At 49.8% G+C, this 21,615-nt stretch overlaps 1 protein-coding gene across 1 annotated transcript; it reads left to right on the top strand.

The window, feature by feature from the left end:
• Positions 1-9,024: 9,024 nt before the first annotated feature.
• Positions 9,025-21,497, top strand: LOC119514617 (chymotrypsin-like elastase family member 2A). Its single transcript, XM_037810442.1, has 7 exons — positions 9,025-9,064; positions 9,344-9,432; positions 13,791-13,888; positions 15,039-15,167; positions 18,853-18,989; positions 20,033-20,178; positions 21,120-21,497. Exons 1-7 carry the CDS (start codon positions 9,025-9,027, stop codon positions 21,495-21,497), a joined length of 1,017 nt encoding a protein of 338 aa, XP_037666370.1.
• Positions 21,498-21,615: the final 118 nt, after the last annotated feature.

Below are 21,615 nucleotides of genomic sequence, written 5' to 3'. Positions count from 1 at the left end.
CCCCCACCCCCCGTCAGAGCTTTGCACTGCCCCAGAAGGGGGCACACACCCCAGAGTCTCTCACACTGTTCTCTGCTCCTCCAGAAAATACAGCTGTGATTCATCCTTGGCATCTGTGGCAGCAAATCCCTGCAACAAAAATAAACCTCGTTCCCCCTCAAGTCACCTGGATCTTTCTTTGCACTTCCTACATGGGTATTAGGGGCTGCCCCTTTCCAAAGAGAGGCCCCCTCAGCCAGGACTTGGCGGGAGCTGCTGGGGGTGCTGGCTGGGAGGGGGCAATGGATAGAGCATCCCAGGAAGCCATGTGGGTAGACGAGGAAATACGAGGTAAGGACCCATCAGACATTTGTCTCGCTCTGTCTCCCAGGCTGTGAACAGGGGCACCTAGTGGGTCCTCAAGGGCCTTAAGCTGGGTTCTCCCCAAGGGCAGCCACTCCCAACCTAGAGAGGCCAGCCATTGGAGGATGCCCAGAGCTCAGAACAACCACTGGCTTCCTGAGGAAGGGGCTCCCTGGCAGATTCCCCCTATCCCCCCAGGGCAGCCCCCATGGCCACTGTCACCCTGGGGCCTCTGGTTGGAGAAGTATTTGATGGACTCAAACTTCAAGCCAGCCTTTGCTGACCACATCAAGGCTACAGGAGGAAGAGGAGACCCCAGCCCAGCCCTCAGAGCTGGAAAAGCCCTCACTAAATTAGACAGGTGGGGAGACTGAGGCCCAGAGAGTTGGAAGAGCTGACACAATCCCAGGAACAACCAGCCAGCATGCATGAGCAGCAAGGGCTCAGAGAAGGGAGATCTCACCTGAAGCTGCCTGGAGGGCAAGTGGGGCTGAAAAAGAGAGAGTGAGCCAGTGTCCAGTGAGGGGCATTCCGAGTGGGGACCTCTGACCCTAAGGGTCCCCAGTCTGGGTGCTTCTGAGACTGTGCCGATTGACAGAGCCTTCTCCAGTAGGTCTCCAGTGGGTGCCCCACCCCACCACCCACCCAACTCCCATCTGCACCCCACCCCCCCACTCCACCAACCCCACCTCTCAGCCTCTGAACTCCTCACAGGAGAGCCCTTGGCCACAACTGATCCATGGGTTGTCTCATTTCCCCATCAGACTTTGTCTCCTGGAGGGTTGGGACATGGGCTATCTCCCACACCCCATGAGGCCAAGCCAGTTCTCAGGAAAGACATCATTTACTCCACAAGTGATAGGGCCTGCAAGGAACCCAGCACCAGTTCAGGCCTGGGAATACAGGGCTGGGTCAGACAAGATCCTTGTTCTAGAGAAGGCAGACCCATAAACAGGCTATTTGAGCTCCCTGGTGTAAGGGCAAAGAAAGAATACAGACCTTAAAGGTATACTTCAACCAGTGTCAATTGAAGGGAGAAGTCCAAGGGGGCTTCCTGGAAATTTTAAGCTGTGTTTCTTAAAATGTGAATAGATGGTACCCAAGTACAGAAGGTACTGCTGTTTGACCCAACTCCATTCCCAACCACCTTCTTTTGTTTCTGTCTCTACACTGGAGTTTATAAACAGTAAACACTTGCTGTCCTTGGAGCTATGGGACTCAGTTCTGGCCTATAAAGTATAATAATGGAATAGCCACAACATTTATTGAGCACTTACTATGTGCCAGCACTGTTCTACAAGTTTTACATGTATTACCTCATTTAATCCTGGAAACAACCCTTACAAGGTAGGTTGTTATTGACATCATGCCCATTTTACATATGAGAAAACTGAGGCCAGAGAAGGTTAGCAACTTCCCAAGTTGATTCAAGAAGGAGGTGGTAGAGCTGGGATCCAGGCTGAGGTGATCCCCAGCTTGGCCTTGACCAGCAGGCTCTACTGCCCTTTGATGTAAGAAGTCTCCTGGGGAAGTGTATGTTTCCTGATAAGCAGAGACTAACACAGCTAATGCCACCCCTTCCTCTTCTTCCTGCCTTGGATGTGAACATAATGCCTGGAGCTGAGGCAGCCACCTTGTAATCAAGAGAATTGCATTGTCATAGGTTCTGACATCATCCAGGTGCACATCTGATACAACAACCATCCTCTGAATTTTTTGCTATGTGAAAAAAACTAATGTGCATTTGTTTTAGCCACTGTAGCCAGGTTTTCAGTTACTTGCAGCTCAACACACTTTTAACTGACACCCCGGGGAAACAATAGAAGGAATTGCTTTCCCAGCTCAGGGGAGAGCATGAGCCAAGTCCCTGCAACCGCTTAGAAGAAAACTCCAAGCAGCTAGTGTTGCTGGAGCGTAAGGCGTGGGGCAGGGATAGAGTGACCAGTTATCTCAGTTGGCCCAAGACAGAGGCGTTTTCTGGGACACGGGACCTTCAGTGCTAAAACGGGGACAGTCCAGGGCAAACTGGGACAGCTGGTCACCCCAGCAGGGAGGGGCAAGAGATGTGGCTGGCCTTTGTGGAAGGCCTCGTAACCACAGTAGCAGCTGTTGGGGCCTTATTCTGAGGGCAGTGGGGAGCTACAGAAGAGTTTTAGATAGAGGAGTGATCTCCAAGATCAAATGTACACAGGAAAGCATTCATCTGGCATCTGTGCGGAGGGTGGTTCGGAGCAGACGAGTAGAGACAGGGAGGCTGCTGCAACGTCAAGGCCAGGACCAAGGTGGTAACGGAAAAGAGAGCAGAGGGAGATTCAGTAATTATTCAGGTGGTGTAAGAGTGCAGTGTTGAACATCAGCCCCACAGCCCCAAATCTGTATACACATTTGGGAATGTGATAGAATTATCAAAACTACTTTTCATTAGCCAAAAAATGGTGAAGCATAAGCCACAGGTGCGTTTGTCCAAAAGAGTGGGAAATTCTCAGATTTGGGGACAAGATCCACTGTCGTGTCCAAGAATCAATACTGACCTATAGTCGACAGAATAGTGCTTCCCTCCCCCAAGAAGATATCCAGGTCCTGATCTCTGAAACCTGTGAGTATGTGACCTTACATGGCAAATGGGACTTTTCAGACTTGATTAAGTTAAAGACCTTGAGATAGGGAGAGTATCCTGGATAGTCTGGTTGTATCCAATTTAATCACAGTGGTCTTTAAAAGAAGGAGGCAGGAGGGTTAGGGTCAGAGGAGATGTGATGGAGGAAGCAGGGGGTCAGAGTCAAAGAGATCTGAAGATACCAGATTGCTGACTCTGAAGATGGAGAAAGGGGCTACAAGCCAAGGGACGCAGGTGGCCTCTAGAAGCTGGAAAAAGTCGGGGAATGGCTTCTCCCCTAGAGCCTCCAGAAGGAACCAGCCCTGCAGACACCTTGTTTTTAGCCCAGGATGACTGGTTTGGTCCTTTTGACCTCTGGACTGTAGGATAATAAATTCGTGTTGTTTCAAGCCGCTGTGTTTGTGGTAATTTGTTACAGCGGCCCTAGGAAACTCATACACCTTCCCTCCTCCCACTAGGAGGCAAAATCCGTAGTATATGCTGCAGCGGGGTTAGGGGTAAGGGAGAGGGAGGGGTCTGGAAGGATTTCCCAGGTTCTTCCTGGGTTGACAGTAGGGATTTGTGGATTTTGTCCAAGAGGTCACGAACTGGTTGTTGGAAGGGAGGGAAAGAGGGAACTCAGGCACTGACCCTCCCACCTCCACCTTCTACCTGGAGGGGGCACCTGCCCTCGGGACCTTAGAGACCCCACCTGCCAGTGGTCCACTAGAGTGCCAGTGGGTGTCTACTAGTGATTGCCTCGGCTGGCATGTAGAGAGCACCTGGTAAACCATGTACTAAGGGCCACCCAAGAGCTTCACAGGCACCATCTTGTTCAAGCCTCACAGAAACCCTGTGACGGTCCTGACTGCTCCCCTCTTTACCGAGGGAACTGAGGCTCAGAGGAGTTTAAAAAATATACTCACGATCACATGGCTAGCAATGGGACACAGAATGTTGACCCCAGAGCCTGTGTGACTAACAACCAGGTTATTTTATTCTGCCTCTTAATCCTAAAACCTTAAGGACCCCCTCACACACCAAAGTCCCTCTGGCAACCCTGCTAGAGAGGGGAGTGGGCTGTGGGTGCACACAAGGCTCAGGAAAGCTGATGATGAGCCGAGACCGACAGAAACCTGAGAGGGGAATGGTTGGTCACAGATGTTACAAAGGGTTTCCACCCCTGTATCAGCTACTATGCACAGGATAATGCTGCGAAACAAACAACTTCAATCCCTCAGTGGCCTCCAACAATAAGCGTGTATTGCCCATGCAACTGGGGTAAGTTAGGGGTCAGTTAGGTAGCCTTGCTGACCTTGAGTTGGCTCACTCACATGTGGAGGTCAGCTAGGGGGTAGTTGGTTCAGTATGGCTCTGGCTGGGGGCTCAGTTCCACGTGCCTCTCATTCTCTTCCAGGGAAGGCATGGCAAGGGGTGCCGAGTCAGGGAGGGGGAAGACTCAGTGTCAGCTTGGCAATCTCCCACGCCACATTATCCCTGACACAAATCAGCAGCATAAACAATGGCCAGGCAGGGCAGAGGGAAGGACCCCCAGTGAGCCAGGGCCCTCAGCTCCACCCCTGACAGGTAGTGTCAGTGGCTGAGGCACTGCACCTCTCTGAGCCTTGGTTTCCTCATCTGTAAAATGGACACCTGCCCAGAGGCTTGTGGCTAGGAGGAGGCTTTGCTATGGCTGACCTCACATCCAGGCTCCTAATATAAAATCTTCCTTTTCCCTTTTGTTCCTCAGGTGTTCCCGTTTGCTAGAGCTCCCAGAAGGCAAAATGCCAGAAATGCATTGACTTTTACAATGAGGATTCATTAGTTTGCAAATTTACAGTTCTAAAGCCATGAAAATGTCCCAATTAAGGCATCAATAGTATGATACCTTCTCTGAAGAAAGGCCGATGGCATCTGGGGTTCCTCTGTCCCATCGGAAGACACACGGCCAAATCTGCTGGGCCTCTCCTGTGGCTGGCTTCCGGTTTCCATTGCTTTCTCCAAAATATCTCTGGGCTTCTGTCTTAGCTTCTCTCTCTCAGCTCCTGTGTGTCCTTGCTTGGTTCTCCCAGAGCATTTCTCTCTTAAGCGTCTGGGGGTCCTCTCCTAGCTTCTCTGGGGCAAACTCTGGATTTCATCTCTTAGCTTCTCTCCAAATGTCTTTCTCCAAATGTCTTTCAGTCTCCATCTCCATGTGTCTGGGTCTGTGTTGGCTCTGTGCTCTCTCTCAGCTTCTGAGCTCTCTTAAGGACTCCAGTAAAGCACTTAAGACCCACCTTGAATGGCAGGGTCACATCTCCATGGAAACAATGTAATCAAGAGGTCCCACCCACAATAGGTCTGCCCCCACAAGAGTGGATTAAAAGCACATGGCTTATATGGGGTACAAAACAGTTTCATACCAGCACAGTAGGGAAGGCAGCTTAGTTCCCAGCAAGCATCAGGCCTCCAGCATTTCCTGAGGGTCCAGTTCCCCAAAGTTCACTCTTACCCTCAACTGTTCTCACGGCAGTGGGCCAGGGGGACATGTGAAGGCAGGGAAGAAACAGAGCATCTTCCCAGAGCATTGATTTTATATCAAGATTGGGTGGGAAGAAAAAAAAAATTGTTAAAATCAACCCAGCTGTATTATGACATTAAGCTGGAAAATTCACATTAAATTTTCCAGCTGAAAAATGGAGACTTCCAAGACATTTGGCTATTGAGGCGCCTGCTGTTTGCGAGATCCTAGAACATCACTCGACAGCAGGGGTTGGCAAACTAGAGCCCAAGGGCCAAATCTAGCCTGCCACATGTTTTCGTAAATAACATTTCATTGGAACACAGCTATGGCCATTCATTGACTCTGTCTATGGCTGCTTTTGCACCACAACAGCAGAGTTGAGTAGTTGTGACGGAGACCATGTGGCCCGCAGTCCTAAAATATTTACTATCCGACCTTTTATACAAAAACGTTTGCCAACTACTGAATACTGGGATTCTCTGATAGAAAAGTTTGAGGCATCCTGTGTTTTCTGCCATCTGAGGACTGCAGGGCTAAGGATTTAAGAACGAACACTGATCACACATTTACCATAATAATTTAATTATTATTTAATTCTACCAACAACTCTAGACCAACGATATTGTTATTGTTATATAAGTAAAGAAACTGAAAAGAAAACGAGGAAAAGAGAGATGACACTTGCCCTAGCCCACTACTTCTCAAATTTTAATATGCAGGGAGTCACCTGGAGCTAGTTTACCTGCAGGTGCCGAGTCAGAAGGTCTGGGTGCGGCTTTTCGGCATTTCTAACCAGCTCCCAAGTTAGGCTGGGGCTGGCCCAGACCGCACTGAGAAGCCGGGATCCAAACCAGAGCCACCGACAGAAGCACCGGGGTCTCAAGTCAGGTAGTCCCGCCCCGGCACCCAAGTCCATTACCACTGCGCTTACGGGGCTTCTCAGGTCAAAGGGATGTTTTGAATGAGCCGTGAACCCCATGAGAATCTCACAGCTGCATTTCCTGCCCCGCTGGGACCTGAAGGATCCTAGCCCAGCTTAGAACTTTACAGATGGCCTTGTTCAACTCCCAGTATATAGACGGGGAACTGAGCCCCCGAGGGCGAGGGGGCCGCGCTGGCTCCTTGCTGCCCGTCTCCCCAGCCTCCAGCCCCTCCCCTTCCAGCACCAAGACCCATTCTGGTTTCAGAACCAGCCGCCCCCATCCGGCTCAGCTGGGTTTGGGCGGCGGCCACGCCCAGGTCTAGGGGGTGGGACTTGGGTGCCAGGCTGGCCAATGAACACATTGCATCCCCTCCCCCACCCCAGCAAATGGTTCAGGCATGGGCATGTGACCTGAGGCAGGTCCAATCAGAGGGTGGTTGCAGAACTTGATTGGAAGCTACCAGAAAGCGCTCAGCCACTCCAGGCTAGATTTGATGAGGGAGTGTAAGGCTCTGTCAGCAAAATGTGGAAAGAGGAGGGATTTTGCCCCAGAAGGCGTCTGGTGATGTCTGGAGACATTTTTGGTTGTCACAAGACGGGGTGGGTGCCTTTGGCGTCTGGTGGGTGGATGCGGGAGCTGCTGCTAAACATCCCACAATGCACGGGTCAGCCCTGCCTGGCCCCAAATGCCAATAGTGCATTTGGGCCAGAGCTTCTGCAGCCAAATTGTCCCCAAGGAAGGGAGAACCTGGTGCTGCCACGGGACTCTCAGTGGAGCCTGACTGTGGGGCCGCCTCCGCAGAAGGCAGCGTCCAAGGATGGAAGGAAACGGAGTTCTGGTGACTTCATCAGAGCCCTGTATCCCACTGTTCCTGAAGCGAGGTCTGCAACTGATATTTCCATTTTGTGACCCAAGGAACGATCTTTTGGCTTAAGCCAGTTTGGGTGAAGTTTTCTATCACTTTCAGATCTTCACGGCAGTACGGTGAAACAGACTGGGCACACGGTCCTTTTGCTGTGTCACAGATAGGCAGTCACTGGCCAGAGAGCCTGTGTGACTTGCCCAAGGTCACAGAGCAAGGACGTGGTGCACCAAACTGTTGTTTGTTCACTGGCCTGATACAGGAAAAACCTTATTTTTATATTAAAACAAACACAGATACATCATGGAACGGAATGCCAAACTCACATTAACTTTCGAGATAAAATAGGAGACCAGAAATAGTTGGCTGCTGTAGTCACTGCTAGGGATTATAATAAAAGTCCCAGCTGTTAACAGGGGGGTAGGGGTAGAGGTGGGACTAGAACCCAGGTCTTCTGACATCTCATCCAGTGGGATTCTCCTGCACCCCAACCACCCTCCCCTTCCCATGATCCTTGGGAGATTACCAAGTTCCCTCCCGCCCATTCTCTCACCTGTACAATAGTGCTGCAGTCCAGGCTGGATCCTTATCTAGGACTCTAAGGCTTTTTACAGTGCTAGGAGTTAATTTAGAACGTCATCTCCAGTGGCATCAAGATTAAGGAATTCAGGGATGAGGCAAACCTAAGTTCAAATCCTCACTCTGCTTCTTAGGAGCTGTGTGATCTTAGGCAAGTCGCTTTGCCTCTCTGAACCTCAACTTCCTCTTCTGAAAAATGAGACCGTCTTGCATGGCTTCTACAAGGATTAGATCAGAGAGATGTAAATGCATCTGGCCTATACGTGGTGCTCGGCGAGTATCTGCTCCCTTCCTGTTTTCCCCACTTTCTAAGAAGCTCCTGCTTTGATCCCATTTGGAACATGAATCTATTGGAGAGGTGCAAACTATTATCATGGAAGCAGAGAGTAATATACTTCTTAGTCCATCCCAACTCCCCTGCCAGCACTCTCTTTCACCCCATTGTTGGGGCTGCCAAAACCTAATCATGTGGCTCTGTCGTGTGCATCTCCTATGTAAACACATTCTCTGCTCCAACCACACTTTTCAATTCCTCTCCGTAATATTATGACCCAGACTGGGCACATGTTTGTCCCTGTTTCACAGATGAGGAGCTCCAGGCTTAGAGACTTACATCGAATCGACTCATCCCAGTCACACAGCAAGCCTCTGCACGACCTATAACAGGTTTCTTACTACTACTGATAATGTGGGGCCAGATAATTCTTTGTCATGGGGGGCTAAACACTGTAGGATGTTTAGCAGCATGCCTGGCCTCCACCCATTAGATGCCAAAGGAACCACACACACCCCACCAAGACAACCCAAAATGTCTCCAGACATTGCCAGTGTCCCCTGGTGGACAAAATCAGCCCAGATGAGAACGACTGGCCCAGAATACTGCTTCTTCAGTACACCAACTTAATTTTTTCTTTGAAAACACAACTCCAAGGACCAACAGCCAATATTTTTCTTCCTCCCTGAACATACAACCTAATCTTTTGAAAGCATATAAAACCCCTATTTCAAAATGCACTTTTGGTGTCTTTTTGAAAATATTTCCAGGATGATGGATGGCAGAAAATGGAAAAAAAATATTTGGACGCAAACATTTTTTCCACTGTGCTTTGAGAAAATCTCCATCTTGCACGTTTCTCGTATATCTCTGGCCGATAAGCCTGTGCATAAAAACCAGGGCCTTAGCAAAGAACCACGCTTGCAGGACTCCCAAGGTCACACCATGATCAGGACCCTACTGCTGTCCACTTTGGTGGCTGGAGGTAAGCCCTGTCACCCAGAGGCACTGCTTTTATTTCACTCCCCTGGTGGGGCTGGGGATGGGACACCCCCCACCCCAGACTCAGTCCCATGGCTATAAGGAAGTTGAAGTGGAGTTCCAAAGAAGGGTTTCAAAAAAGTAGAGCAAAGGACAGGACTCTATGACTTTTAAGATCCTTCCAGAATATGGATTTTCTATTTGGGGTTGGGAATGTGGCAAGTGTAGGTTGCATTGTTTAGGTCACTGCTTCCTGGACCCACAGCTCTTTCTCTTTTTACAGCTCTCAGCTGTGGGCTCCCCACTTATGTGCCCCAGCTGCCCAGGGTGGTTGGAGGTGAAGATGCAAAACCCAACAGCTGGCCCTGGCAGGTGAGTCAACCACCCCCAACTTCTTTCCTCCCTGCCCTCACCTACCTCCCATCATCCCTTGGCCCTTCAACCAAGGGGTCTGTGGCACTCGCCAAGATGAGAATTGGTGGGGACTCAGAGGGCAGGATGGGAAACTTCACCAATAAAATACATTTCAGGGAGAGGCTCCTTCTCCAGCTGCTCTACCCACTCCTCCAGCTCAAGCTGCCTCACCCATATACCCAGACTCATAAATATATTTTACTCTGTTAACCAATCAGATATTTTCTTGAGAATGTACTACCTGTGAAGTTTTCAAGACCATCCATGCAAATGTTCCTTGCTTTAAGGAAGGCATCAGTGCTCTTTATGCAAATTAATCCTTATCTACAAGTAAATCAATGTTACCAATGAAAATAAATGTCTCCTATACCTTGAGGTGATCATAGTGAGAACAAGATTGAAATGCTGGGTGGAGCATAGGCACAAATTACTAAGACCTTTTAGTGCTAGGGCTCTCGAAGGAAATATGTGTGGGGTTACACTGACAGAAATAAATACAAGAAAATCTCTCTTATCTGACATGATTTGGAATGAGTAATTGAAAAGCTGATTAGAGAGAAATTACTTCAAAATCTTACATATATACTTTAAGCATTTCATTTTAATTTATAACATGTAAATATACATTTGTTCATCAATCTTTAAAGTTGAACAGTACTTCCAAGCACTCGTGAAGCATTCTGAATGATGAGCTCAACCAGATTTTATAACTTTTTCCTCCAATCTTTCAGTTTTTTCACAGAAGCCTAATTCAATAGCAATTTTTAAAGTCACGTTTATCCAGTCCCTTCCAAGCATTTAACTTAGCTTCCACATAAATCACAACTCTCTTTTCTGAACTCCAATTTCACTGGCTACATGTTTAATCAAATAACATAATTTCAACACAAGCACATGGCATAAACAAGTTTGGGAAGAAACCCAACTGAATCGGGGAGAGTATACAACTTAAGTGGTGGGAGCACCTAGCACCCATTAACTCTGAGTGTTTGGGGCGTCCCATGCAGCCGTCAGAATGTCTCGCAGGAGTTAATGGGGAACAGCCGTTAATCTGGCCCTTCAATTAAAAGAGCTCTGATCACAGCATGGCAACTGATATTTCATGATTTATATGTTTTCTTCGTGTACTTTTGCTAGTTCTTTTGCTTTTCTCACAGTCCCCCAATATTTTTTTTCTCTGGGAAGTTGGAAGAGAGGCCATATGCCCTCCTTATCAGAGGGCTCACTTGTGCTGAGAATCAGTCAGTGCTGCCTACAGAAATATTTCTCATCCTCTGGACTAATCAACAGCACTTACACAAATGTGCCCTTGCTTTGAGAACCAATTAATGTCAGTCTTACAGGAGCCTCTACACTTCTTGCTTCTGTTTCCTTGGCGTGATTTTTTATTGGGGTGGGTGGGGAGGTCTAGCAGGGCTGGCACTAGGGGCAGCAAGTGAGGCACTCACCTTGGGTGCAGAATTTAAAGGGGGACCACAAAACTCAGTAACTAAAATGGATAATACTTAACGCACTATTTTTTTTAATCAAACTTAATGCAAAAAAATAATAATAAATTCCTTGATGAGCAAAATATCAAAATTTTGAGTGAAGATAGGATTAGCCTCAGGCTCCAATATGACCCAGCCCCAAACTCCCGGAGAGGACTCTTGTAGCCTGGCCACTGTCCAAGATTGTGACCCTTAGTTGACACCCCTAAACCAATCCAACAGACCCTCAAAAGTAAAGTGCCGAGTGCTTTATAACTACCATAGGATGTGTAAAGTTTACACACTTGGATTCAAACTCCAGCTCAACCACATACTAGACCTGCAGCAATTCAATTTTCCCTTCTCCATGGGTAATATTTAGAATATCTAACAGTCCTATGGCATGGACTCCATTGTACAGATGCCAATCTGCTGCCTCTGTTATCTCATCTGTAAATTGGGAATAAGAGTATCCACCTCATGGGATTCTATGATTATGAAATAAACCAATTCATATCCCGAGCTTACCGGGCACGTGGTAAATGCTCAAGTTATTAGACCTTTATGGTGTTACCTATTGTGATTATTAAGCCTCCCAAGAGCCCTGCACAGTAGGTATTTTTATCCCAATTTACAGATGAGGTAACTGGGGCTCAGAAAAGTTAGGTAATTGCCCAAAGTCATCCGTTTAGCCAGAAGGAAAGTGGACATTCAAATTGGTTCATCCAGACTATTCTGGCCACAGTTTGCTGCCTGCAAATAAAATGTACTAAACTGACAAAACCTCACATTGGTAGGATGCTTTCAACCTGGTTTTAGAATTTCAGAGAGACATCTTTTTTTCATTTTGTCTAATTTTAAGCACTTTTTGGAAGCCAGTTCATGAAGGCCCCATTAGCGTCAAGCAAACCAGAAAATGCCAAGTGGCCAATCAGAGATGAGGGGGCTCAGAGAAAAGCAGGCATCTGCCGACAGAGATAGTCATCCCCCACAGTTACCGGGACCGCAGAGCCATCCGCGCCCCACGGGCAGCTGTCTCCTCTCTGTGGGCACGGAGCGGCAGGAGGAAAAAGGAAGGGGAAGGGGGTGAGACAGCGTCATTAGGGACTGAGACGGTACCAAATACAGCTGCCTGAAAATTCCATCCCACACCCACTGAACCATCAAACCTAAACAGAAACGTTTTTATTTTTTTTAATATTATTTAAAATAAAAAAAATTTTTTTTTAATTTAAAATTTTTTTTTAAAGTGCCATGAGAGATCCAGTACACTTGTGCATTCTCATTTTCCTACAAATGGGTTTACTCCTCAAGGAAAAACCAGAGGAACAGCTGATAAAATCTGTAGGAGAGTCCAGGCCCTGGCCCTGGTGATTCCACTTCCATTCATTCATTCATTCATTCATTTATTCACTCACTTGTTCAATCAGAGAGTCTTTATTACTGTGCCAGGCGTTTTGCAGGCACCTGAAACACAGCAGTGAAAAGAAAAATTTGCAGAGTTTATTTTAAAGTGGGGGAGTGAGACAATAAACAATTGAATGGCTAAGCACGTAACACTTCAGGGGGTGAAGGATAGTACGATGAAGAATAAAGCAGGACGGGGCAAGACTAGAGAGACCTGTGTATCTGTGTGTATGCAGGTGTGTGTGTGAGTGTGCATGTGCATATGTGTGTATGTGTGTTTGTACTGCATGTGTGCACACCCTATTTTAGATCGTGTGGTCAGAGAAGGCCTTGAGAAGGTATAACCTTAAGCAGAGCCCTGTGGGAATTGGAGGAGAGAGCTCTGCTGATACCTGGGAAAAGAATATTCCAGGCAGCAGGAACGGCACATGCAAAGGCCCTGCAGTAGAAGTGAGCCTGGTGTCGTTGCAGAGCTGCATGGAGGCCAGTGTGGCTAGAGCAGAGGGGTGTGGAAGGCAGTGATCTCAGAGGGGTTGTTTAGGGCCTTATAGACCCTCAGCCAGATGGTGGGTGTTATCCAGTGAGAGGTGGGGAGCCACCGGAGAGTCTAATCCAAGAAGAGAAAAAGGCTTCTGTGTTGAGAAAATATGGGGTGGGACAGGACCAGGGTGGGAGTGGGAAGATCAGATCGGAGGCTAAAGTAATACCTGGGTGAGAGATGAAGCTACTTCGGACTAGCAGCCGTGGAGTGAGAAGGGGAAGCCTTCTCTACTTAGTCTGAAAGTGGAGCTGATGGGATTTGCTAATGGATTTGAATGAGTATTATCTTTAACATTCTTTTTGTTATCTCATTTAATCCTCACAACAACTCTAGAGGTAGGCCCTGTTATAATCCTCATTTTACAGAAGAGGAAACTGCGGCACAGAGAGGTTAAGTAACTCGCACAAGGTCACACAGTCATTATTTAGTGGGACTCCAAGGTTTTTGACCTGAGCAGCTGGTAAAGTGGGGAAAACGGGGATATGGGGTAAAGCGGGGAAAGGTGGGGAAAGAGCAGGTTTGGGGGCAGAAATCAAGTGTTCAGTTTTAGATATATTAAATTTGAGGGCTACAACCTAAGGAAATAGCTCCCAAGAAGGGGAAAAGCTCAACAAACAGAACTGCAGAGAGATGTTCAGAACAGTTATTTTTCATTGTTTTTATATAAAATTTTGGCATTTGGTTCATCATAAATTTTAGGTGACTTTTGACTTTTTTTAATATTGCATTAAAATGTTATTTATTTTGAGTACCAAGATTTTTGATGCCCCCTTGAATTTTGCACCCGAGGCGATTGCCTCACTCGCCTTACCCTAGCCCAGCCCTGCTCTCAGGGATGCTGAAGAGTGAGAGGGAGGCCCAGCCCTCTCAGCTACCGGAGCGTCCATGCTTCTTTGCAGGTCTCCCTGCAGTACAGCTCCAGTGGCCAGTGGCACCACACCTGTGGAGGGTCCCTGATAGACCAAAACTGGGTTGTGACAGCCGCCCACTGCATCAGGTAACTGCCTTGCCCCAGTCACTCTGCCCGCTCACCCTGCCGGCCGTGGCTCGTCTCGAAGAATTGGAGCCCAAATGGCCTGAACTGCTTTATCTAAAAGAGCCTTGCAAATAGCCACTTGCCTGGCCAAGAACCAAGTTTCAGTCCATCTATAGTTCAGTCATTGGTCAACATGACATGGATTGAGTGTCCTGTGCCGGGCACCAAGATGGGACATGGAGGAGGGGAAGACCCCGTTCCCGCCCTCTTGGGGGTACTGGATGTGGCCTCTGGATCTGAAATCAGATTCCCTTGAGCAGCTTCAATGACTTAGCAAGCCTCAATATTGTCACCTGTAAAAAAAGGGGGTCACAGAATTTAATGTGGATTTAATGAGATGATGCATGTAAAGGGACTGGCACTTAGTAAGTGCTCAATAAAAATTAACCATCACCATTATAAAGGCCACAGGGAAAGAGAAAGCTCTAGAACATTGTTGACTTGTTCTCTTCCCTCCCTATGGCCTCTGATTATATCACATTAGCTGGAGCTTACTGGAGGTTTGGTTGGGTCGGGGTTACTCTCCCATCGTTGAGAGTGGCGCCTTCTCCCCACCTAATTTATTATATCTATGAGGTGATGGGGAAATAATAGAGATCCGGGAGGCAAAGAGTCCTGGCTTCTAGTTCTGGATTCTCACTGGCTGTGGGACTCTGGACTAGTTAGCCCTCCACAGCCTCAGTTTCCCCCTGAAAATAAGGGATGGGAAATTAAACTAGAAAATGAACTAGGATTCCTTGAGGCAAATGATTGCTATTTTCTCTGTCCATCTCAGTCTCCCCATAATAATATAGCTTATATTATTACAGCTTTTATATTCTACTATAGCTTATTGCTATTGTATTATGGTTATAATTATTATATAGTTATAGTTATTACCTTAAATATTTTATATAATATTTTAGCTGATTACCCTCGGGGTGGGGGGGGATCCCATGTCGCGACTGGTGGCTGCCACAGCAGTTGCTTGCTTGGGCCCACCCCCGAGTCACCCAAAGGAGGCCACTAAAGCCTCTGGAGATGATGCCTTGGGGTGGCCCTGCCCGTGGGGGGTGAGGAGGGGAAAGGCTGGCCGGGAGCTGACCCTCCATTCCATCCTGCTTCCTCGCAGCTCCTCCAGGACGTACCGCGTGGTGCTGGGCCGACACAGCCTCTCCACGGACGAGCCCGGCTCCCTGGAGGTCGCGGTCTCCAAGTCTGTGATCCACCCGGACTGGAACTCCAACCAGCTCTCCAAAGGGTACCTTCTGTGGAGCGTCTGGGTGTGCTCAGGGGTGGGCTTAGCAGGAGCACAGGGGGTCTGTCAGAAGGCAGTGAGCTCCACCCCACACCTCCTTTGCTCCTTCCACGGGGAAGGGCAAGGAGAAGGCGCTCTGACCCCTCAGAGGGGGAGCCAGCCCACCTGCGTGCCTGGGGTGGGGGTGCAAACTGGGGGAGGGAGAGACAAAGATAGTCAAGCCACCTGGGTCTCCTGCCAGTGAAGGCTGCAGGTCCAGGGTCCACCCCGGGCACTCGCTGACCAGGTTTCTGCTCTGTGCCAAGCCCTGTGAGGCCTCCCAACAAGGCATTTTACATTTCAAAGATGTCCTGACATCCTGCCTGGGGGATAGCCTGGGAAAATATTCTCAGGAAGATGAAAAGGGGCCCAGAACTTTCTGAAGCCCCACGGTAATTACTCCCCAGCCTCCAGGGAAATGGCCTCAGCCCCTACCCACCTCTCCTCTTAGATGATCGTGTACCCTCCTGTCCCCACCCTCGAAGCCTTTCCTGAGCCCCTGTCCTCCCCCCTACCCCGTACCATGTGTCGTGCTGGGCACTGACTGGACTCCGGGCTCTGGACACACAGACAGGCACAGGTCACCGTGGGGTTGTGGTTAGGGTGGAGTCTCTGGAGCCTGATTGCCTAGATCTGAATAATGACTGTGTGACCTTGTGCGAGTTACTTAACCTCTCTGTGCCGCAGTTTCCTCTTCTGTAAAGTGAGGATTATAACAGGGCCTGCCTACCTCTAGAGTTGTTGCGAGGATTAAATGAGATAACAAAAAGAATGTTGAAGATAATACTTAGAAAAGGGCCTAGCATGTAGTAAGAGCCCTATGTGTGAGTTATCACCATCACCATCATTATCATCACCAGTGCAATAGAGTTGTAAATGCCAGGATACATATCTGAACAAGGGAGAGAGTGATCCTGGAGTAAGGGAGAGAGTGATCCTGGAGTGTGGTCTAGTCTCCTTGGACAGGGGCAGGGAGGAAATGAGAGGTCAGGTCCTCTGCTTGCCAGAATTCTTGCAGAAGAGCCACTTGCTCCTGCCGGCTCCCACTCCCAAGGTACAGGCCCGCTCATGGCACATGGCACATGCATTAGAAATTGTGGCTCTCACGTCTGACTCCCCTTCTAGACAGAATTGCAAGAGCTGGGCTGTGCCTGATCCCCGCTGAACCTCCGGCCTCTGCCCCTGGATGTGAGCACCTAGCCAGGATCAGGGAAGTTTTGCTGAACCTTCTGGCTCTTTCATGATCACTGATCCTCAGATCCCAGTGGCACAAAATGATACTCAGGAGCCACAGGTTCATTCACACCTTCAATCAGCAAATATTTGCTGAGCACCTACTATGTGCCAGGCTCTGTTCTAGGCAATGGGGAAACAGCAATGAACAAGACACGCAAAGCCGTTGCCCCTGTGAAGTTTAGACGAACCCCTACACTTAAGCAGCTGCCGCAGCTCCCCTTTCTCATCCCACAAGCACAGGCCTCCAGTGACCAATGGTGTTGGCACTGAGGACAGGCTGGTATGTTGGGGATCTGCAACCTTCCAGAAGGTCTGCAATGCCAGATGCCTTCTCAGTCGGCTTTCTGCCAACCACAGGACTCTGCTTTCATAATCACACCAACGCTTTGTGCTTTCCTTGTGCCAGGCACTGTGCTACATGTTTCCTGTGTATTATCATATTTTCTCCTCATGACAGCCCTAGGAGGGAGGCCCTATCATCCTCATTTCACAGATAAGGAAACCATGACGTAGAGAAGTTAGGAACTTTCCTAAGTTTCTAGAGCGAAAAAGTAGCCTTAAATGGGGAATGACGCAGTTAGCAGAAAGCCTGGTCATCACAGGCCTTCAATATACATTATCATAATTGCCATCATCGTCACTGTTGTCATCTCTCCACCGGATAAGAAGCCACCTTCCCTTTCCCTTCTTCCCCCTCCCCACCCCAGAGCCCAGAGATGCCCATTGTCCTCTCCTCTCCAATCCAAAAGAGCAGGTCTGCGGTTCCAGAAGGGCCTCTAGAAAGAAGCAACCCCGCATCACTTCAGATTTGCATAATTTACCCATGCATATGCCACTCTTGAATGGCCGCCCAGGAGCCCACGCTGCCAGATCTGCCAGAAGACGCCTCATCCCAGCCCGATGGAGAACAGGAGGATGCCATGTGGCCGCAACACTTGGCGTCCTTGCGTTCGGTCGGCAAACAAGCGTCGGGGCCTGCTGCCCACTGCTGACGATGGCTCACAAGGGATGCTGAGCGGCTGTGAGTCCCAAGTCGTCCCTGCCTTCGAAGGGCCTGTCGACCAGAGGAGACACACACACGAGACCCTGGGAAGCTGTAAAACGGGCACAGGCTGTGTGAAGGAGGGCCTTGAGAGATGGGGAGGATGTGGGTGGGCAAAGAGCTGGAGAAGGGGCTTTTCAAGTCAGGAGAACCTCCAGGACCAGGGACCGGTTGCAGAATGGGCAGGTGCAGGCGGGGGCAGGGACCAGAGCAGTCCAGCTGGAACAGAGGATGTGAGCAGAGACACGATGGGCCGGATGGCAAGGATGGTGCGTCGGGACTGGGAAGGCTGTTGGCCCTGAGGACTTGAACTCTCTGTGCTACTGATGGCTGTCACTGTTCCAGTGATTGATTGCTGCATCACAAATCACCCCGAAGTGCTAGGGCTTAAAACAGCCACAATCATTTACTGTCATCATCTCTCCAGTTCTGACTGGGCTCAGCTGGGTGGGTCTCACTCAGGGTCTCTCATGAGGTTATGTTCAGGCTCCATTATCTTGAAGCTTCCTCATGCATACATTTGGGGTCGATGCTGGCTGTCAGCTGGGCCCATTTTCAGACCACCACATGTGGGGTCTTTCCGTGTGGCCTGGGCATCTTCGCTGCCTGAAGGCTGGGTTCCAGGAGCAAGAGCCCTGGGAAGAGAAGACATAAGCCATCTCTCCTCTTAGGAACTAGTCTCAGAAGTCATAAAGCATCACCTCTGCTGTCATCATGGGCCCTCCCAGATTCCAGGGGAAGGAATCTAGACCCCACCCCTCAAGGGACAGAGTGTCAACATGAAATTGTAAGAAGAGTGTATGGGACGGGAGATCTCATTGTGCCATCTTGGAAAATACAATCTGCCACAATCATTGTAGGTTTTCTGAGCAAAAGAGTGAGACAGGATGAATCTGGCAGCAAAGTACAAGGAGAAAGGGAGAGCAGAATGACTGAAGGTAAAAAGACCTTTTGATTTGAGCACCTCCTACCATTTTCCAAACCAAAGTGTATGGCCAGGATGGACATCATCATAATCATGTATTCTTGCTTGGTTCCTGCTGGATCTGGACAGAGCCTCAGAATCCTTCTCAACACAGCACTCCAGGCAGCCATGACAAAGCCATCAGAGTGGACATTGTGAGACAAAACCTACTCACCATCCCTGTTGGAAATGTTCCCCTAAAGAGGCTTGGAAGAATTAAGGGCTCCAAACTCCAGGACAAAATGCACTCTTATGGTTTTAACCACAGCTCCTTCCCCATCCCTCATTGCCCCGAAACAAGGAAGACTCACAGCCAGGCTGGCTAAGGAAGGGGTTCAGTGGTTCAGAAATAAAACAAGGATGGGAAGAGCCAACCCTCTCTCTGCTCTGCCTCTTTCCCGACCCAGGAATGACATCGCCCTGCTCAAGCTGGCCCAGTCCGTCCCCCTGACAGACAAGATTCAGCTGGCCTGCCTCCCGGCTGCTGGCACCATCCTTGCCAACAACTACCCCTGTTACGTCACCGGCTGGGGAAGGCTGCAGAGTGAGTGGGGACTGGGAGCCCCAAGGCTTGGGTGGGAGGGGAGGCCATGTCCCCATGCCCGGCCAGGGGCCCTCTCCCCACTCATCATCCCAGGTATTTGGAAGTAATGGCGGCTGCCTTGGAGGGGCAAGAGAAGAGGTCAGATTGCCCGGGTTCAGATTCCAGCTCTGCCCCTAGTAGCCATGGGGCCTTGGGCACATTACTCAGCCTCTCCATGCCACAGTTTCCCCTCCAGTAAATAGGGATCATAATAGCAGCTGCATCACGGGGGGTCAGGGAGGATTGAAGGAGAGAGTCCATGACAAGCACCTAGACCGGGGTCTGGCATGGACTGGTCATCCCTTTTGCTCTAACGGAGTGAGTGTTAGAGAGACCACGTGACATCAGGTAACATCAGGAAAAGGAGTCCTTCCATCTGGCCAAGACAGAGGCCAGAACAGTGTTCAGCCCTTGACCTTGGGCCTCTGGGGCTCCACAAAGGAGGCAGACCCTCCAATACCCACTTCAAAACTTCTCTGTCCCATGTGGCACCTGGTCTCGCTACTGGCTGAGTGGCGCCTGTCCTGGCTGCATGGAGTCTCCTTTGCCGTGAACCCCAGGGTCAGAAATCCATTGACAAGGAGCAAGAGAAGACCTGCCCTTCCCTTGCAAAATCCCCAGAGAGTTGGCAGATTCTAGGGAAATTCGTGCAGATAATTTTTTTTCATAATAACATAAAACTGTAAATGACATATTTGTCCAGAGATACATCAACATGCATACATGCAAGTAAATTAATAAATAAAGTAATAACCCTCTTGACTGGCTTATCTTCAAGAAGGAGGACACATGAAAACTCAGCAGAAATGAGGCATGAGAGGCATCGTATGCTTATCAAGATACAGGTTCAACCACCCTGTTTAGGCAGAGAACACTGGGGCAGGACGTATTTCTGTAGTCCAGAAAGAGTGGGGCTGGGCAGAAAGTCCCACAGGCATCCTCTGCCTCCTTTTTTCTCAGGAGACCCTTTGCCCCGGTTAACACTTCTCTCTGGTCTTGTGCAGCCAACGGGGCGCTCCCTGACATCCTGCAGCAGGGCCTTCTGCCCGTCGTGGACTATGCCACGTGCTCCAGCTCCAGCTGGTGGGGCAGCTCCGTGAAGACCAACATGGTCTGTGCTGGCGGCGATGGCGTCACCTCCAGCTGCAACGTGAGTGCAGGAGGCCCGGTGCCCTCCCCGCAGTGAACTGTGGCCAGGGTGGGGGAGGCTCGAGGGGTCGTGACATCCATCCTCCCACCTCCCAGCAGAAGTAGCCAGAAACTGCTGCGGACGTTTGAGAAACTGGCCTTTGTCCTTGTGCTCTCCGGATAAGACGTTTTGAGACTGTCCTTGGAGTGTCCAGGAGATCCTTCCTTGGGCCGCATGGAGTTCTGTCCTTCCTGCCATCCCTCTTATTCTTGCCTCCTTCTAGGAAGGGAGCCAAGGGGAAGTATTCCCTTGCTGAGATGACTCCTAGCTTGTCTCTGGAATGAATCTTACTAATGACCCAATGGGTTCCCTAAAGCCACCTGTCACAGACGCTGTCCTGGAGCGTGTCCTAACCAGATGGAATTGCTCTGTGGTAGACTTTGCAGCAAAGTGGTGAATGGAGGGGGAAGGAGCTCTCTCAGCAACAGTGGGGTCCTCTGCACACCCTCTGGGTCACGCTGTGCTCCACAGCCTCTGCCCACATAGCCCAGCCCCAGGGAACCTCACCCATCTGAGAGGAACTGTCCGATGGCGATTCGGTCTCACTCCTTCACTACCTGCCTGCACAACCTCGGGCGAGTCACTTAACCTCTGAGGGTGTCAGTGTTTCCTCTTTGGTGAAGTGGGGATCCTAACAACACCTATCTCATAGGGTTCTGTGAGGATTAAATGAGATAAGGCATATAAAGTGCTTATCTCGGTTCCAGGCACCCAGACTCAGTAAGAGTTAGCTCTTGTTGGTCTCGTGGTGCCATCTTGACCTGAGGCCTCAGAGGATGCGCAACCCACGGTAGAGCAATACGAGCGCATTGAGAACATGGGTTCTGATGGGCAGCCCCTCCCCTCCCAGCACCCCGCGCGAGCCCCCAGGTCCTTCCTGACAGAACTCTGGCCTTCCGCAGGGGGACTCGGGTGGGCCGCTGAACTGCCAGGCAGCTGACGGCCAGTGGGAGGTGCACGGTGTGGTCAGCTTCGGGTCCTCCCTGGGCTGCAACTACTACCACAAGCCGTCCGTCTTCACGCGGGTCTCCAACTACATCAACTGGATCAGCTCGGTAAGAACCGGGCGAGCCCTGGGCTCTGTGGGCCCAGCCCCGCTTGCCTGGCCCAAGAGGGCAGTGCCCACTGGGGGTCTGAAGACCCCCACCCTCCTCCTGAGAGATGGCAGGAGCCCCCCTGAGGAGGCTGCAGAACCTGACCAACTCCTGCAGGGCCCCCTCAGCCCCCAAATCTCTGTGTGTGAGGAATCAAGTGAAAAGGAACGTAGAGGTTGGTCTTGAACAAAGGGGTTGAAAACAAAGGATATTACTCGAGGCATTAAGAACTGGTTTCTTAGGATGTGTGGGGTACTGTTTTATTTTTGCGTATCTGTGTATAGGCCCAGATACCACTCTCCCA

This window comes from Choloepus didactylus, chromosome 2 (genome assembly GCF_015220235.1).
Source record: "Choloepus didactylus isolate mChoDid1 chromosome 2, mChoDid1.pri, whole genome shotgun sequence".
NCBI lineage: Eukaryota > Metazoa > Chordata > Mammalia > Pilosa > Megalonychidae > Choloepus > Choloepus didactylus.
This window is presented reverse-complemented; position numbering and strand designations above follow the sequence as displayed.